Source organism: Bombina bombina, chromosome 2, assembly GCF_027579735.1.
Source record: "Bombina bombina isolate aBomBom1 chromosome 2, aBomBom1.pri, whole genome shotgun sequence".
NCBI lineage: Eukaryota > Metazoa > Chordata > Amphibia > Anura > Bombinatoridae > Bombina > Bombina bombina.
Window position 1 is genome coordinate 397,870,858 of NC_069500.1, and position 2,500 is coordinate 397,873,357.

The window sequence follows — 2,500 nt, forward strand, 5'->3', positions numbered from 1 at the left end:
AGCAAAACGAGGTGGTATAAGGAGATTTACAGTGTACTGCAACATTCTCCAGTAATTACTTTTATTATATTACATTGACATTTCTTCACATTAGATTGGTACTGAGTTTTAGGGGCTTTTTATACACAAAATATTTTGAATGTTTGTATATTAGGCAATCATTTCTCATTGTTACATATAGGGGCATATTTATCACGCTCCGTATGGAGCTTGATGCCCCGTGTTTAAAAGGCTGCTGCTCCATAACCTGTCCGCCTGCTCTGAGGCGGCAGACAGAAATCTACATGATCGAATACGATCGGGTTGATTGACACCTCCTGCTAGTGGCCGATTGGCCGCAAATCTTGGGGGGCGGCATTGCACCAGCAGTTCATCAGAACTGCTGGTGCAATGATAAATGCCGAGAGCGTATGCTGTCGGCATTTATCGATGTGCAGCGGACATGATCCGCAATATCGGATCCTGTCCGCTCGCACATTCATTAATAGGCCCCATAGCCTGTATATCCCTATGTTTACATATATGTAAGCATGTCATTATACAGGTAGTTCTATTATTCAGAATACAATAAGTGCACATAAACATAAAAGTGATAATATAAGATAATGTTGTAGTAATAAATCAAGCTAGTTGCACAAATGTCCACTCACATAAAAACTCTTAAGGTAGAATAAATCCTTAAGGTGGAATATTCTTTCTCGGTTTCTTAAATGGATATGAAAACCATTTTTTTTCTTTCATGATTCAGATAGAGCATGCAGTTTTATGCAACTTTATAATTTACTCCTATTATCAATTTTTCTTCGTTTTCTTGGTATCTTAATTTGAATAGCAGTAATGTAAGCTTAGGAGCCAGCCGGTTTTTGGTTCAGCGTCTGGGTAGCCAATCAGCAAGCACTGGGTTTCATATCCCTTTTAATGAAAGAATAGAAGGGAACCAGACTGAGTATTACTATATTCAGAGGTTTAATAAGATGATAATCACAGGGAGTAAAGTGACAGTGGGCATAAAGAACAATTCTGTTCTGCTGCAGCCTACTTTGTACCGAGTGATGTATATATGTATATAATTGTGTGATACTTTCTGACCATTTTGGTTACCTTTTGTCCCCCCCCCCCCCCCAGCTATGAGGACCCTAAGTGAAGACACAACCCGGATCTTCCTTCAGCAGATTGCAGGAGCTATGAAAATGTTGCACAGTAAAGGAATCATCCACAGAGATCTGAAACCACAAAACATCCTCCTGTCCTGCTCAGGGGGGCGCAAGTCCAACCCTAATAGTATACGCATCAAGATTGGTAAGAGACTTGTTTACTTTTTACCAAGCTCCAAATTGATTCAAAAAATGATAGTAAAGACGTAGCACTGAGGATGGGGATTGCACAGTCATGTTGGTGTGGAGGGTTACACAAGGTGATGAGGAACTCATTCAGGTTTCATCCATACACTTTCATACAATTGGCAATTTGTGAAAGGGTGGAGGGATGAAACCAAAAAGCTGTTTTATTTAACAGGTGGACCAAAACCTCTACAGCACAGAATAGCTCCATATTAAAATGACATCATCTAGTAATATCTCCCCAAAGTGTGTTTAGAACTGGCAAATGCAAGTAGCATTGCTTGTATTACTCAGATGCAAATTAATGTTACCACAGTGGTAGGGCTGACTGAGTAAAGAGCTGTTTGTAACCAAGTGCTTGACCCCATCCTTACCTTAAAGAAGCCAGATTTACCTGATTTAAAGTTTAGTTTTATCTTCAGCATAACATACAATCTTAAATAACATTTAGTAACTGCACCAGCAGTAATATTTAGTTACCCCCAAATTAATAATGACAAAAACAGTCACTGTATCAGACTATGGCGGTTATGATTTTACCAACACACTTGCTTATGTTGATAGACAACAAAACTGATGTATTGCATTAAGAGGAAATTTCAAGAAAATAACTCTAGATTTTGAACAAATCTTATGTTTTTTTTTCTAATACGCATACATTTTTGTTTTTAAATTAAGTGGTGTGGTAATGAACTATTTTGCTGTGTTGAGTTTGTATTTTTTCATTAAATAGCTTCAGGATTATTTTAGAAATATTTTTAAATTAACTAGCTAGTATTTGGCTGTTTGGCGTTTAGCCTGAATATTCTACCTTTAGGCTCTCGATTTATGCACACACACAGCATAAAGATAAAATTGTAGTATTCACGTGATTTTATTTATCAATGTACCACCTTGCAGGGATTTAATTGTGCTTGTTTAGTTTGTTATTTTATAGTAATTATATATTCAGTGACTACAATATGTATTAAAGGGACATAATACTCATATGCTAAATCACTTGAAACTGATGCAGTATAACTGTAAAAAGCTGACAGAAAAATATCACCTGAGTATCTCTATGTAAAAAAGGAAGATATTTTACCTCACAATTTCCTCAGCTCAGCAGAGTAAGTTCTGTGTAAAAAGTTATACTCAGCTGCTCCCAGCTGCAGGTAAAA

At 37.0% G+C, this 2,500-nt stretch overlaps 1 protein-coding gene across 1 annotated transcript in view; it reads left to right on the forward strand.

The window, feature by feature from the left end:
- Window positions 1–2,500, forward strand: part of ULK1 (unc-51 like autophagy activating kinase 1) — a 152,023-nt gene that overhangs the window by 45,011 nt on the left and 104,512 nt on the right. The window contains exon 6 of the mRNA XM_053701867.1: window positions 1,126–1,299. Within this exon, the coding sequence (XP_053557842.1) occupies window positions 1,126–1,299 (174 nt within the window). The remainder of the gene's footprint in view (window positions 1–1,125; window positions 1,300–2,500) is intronic.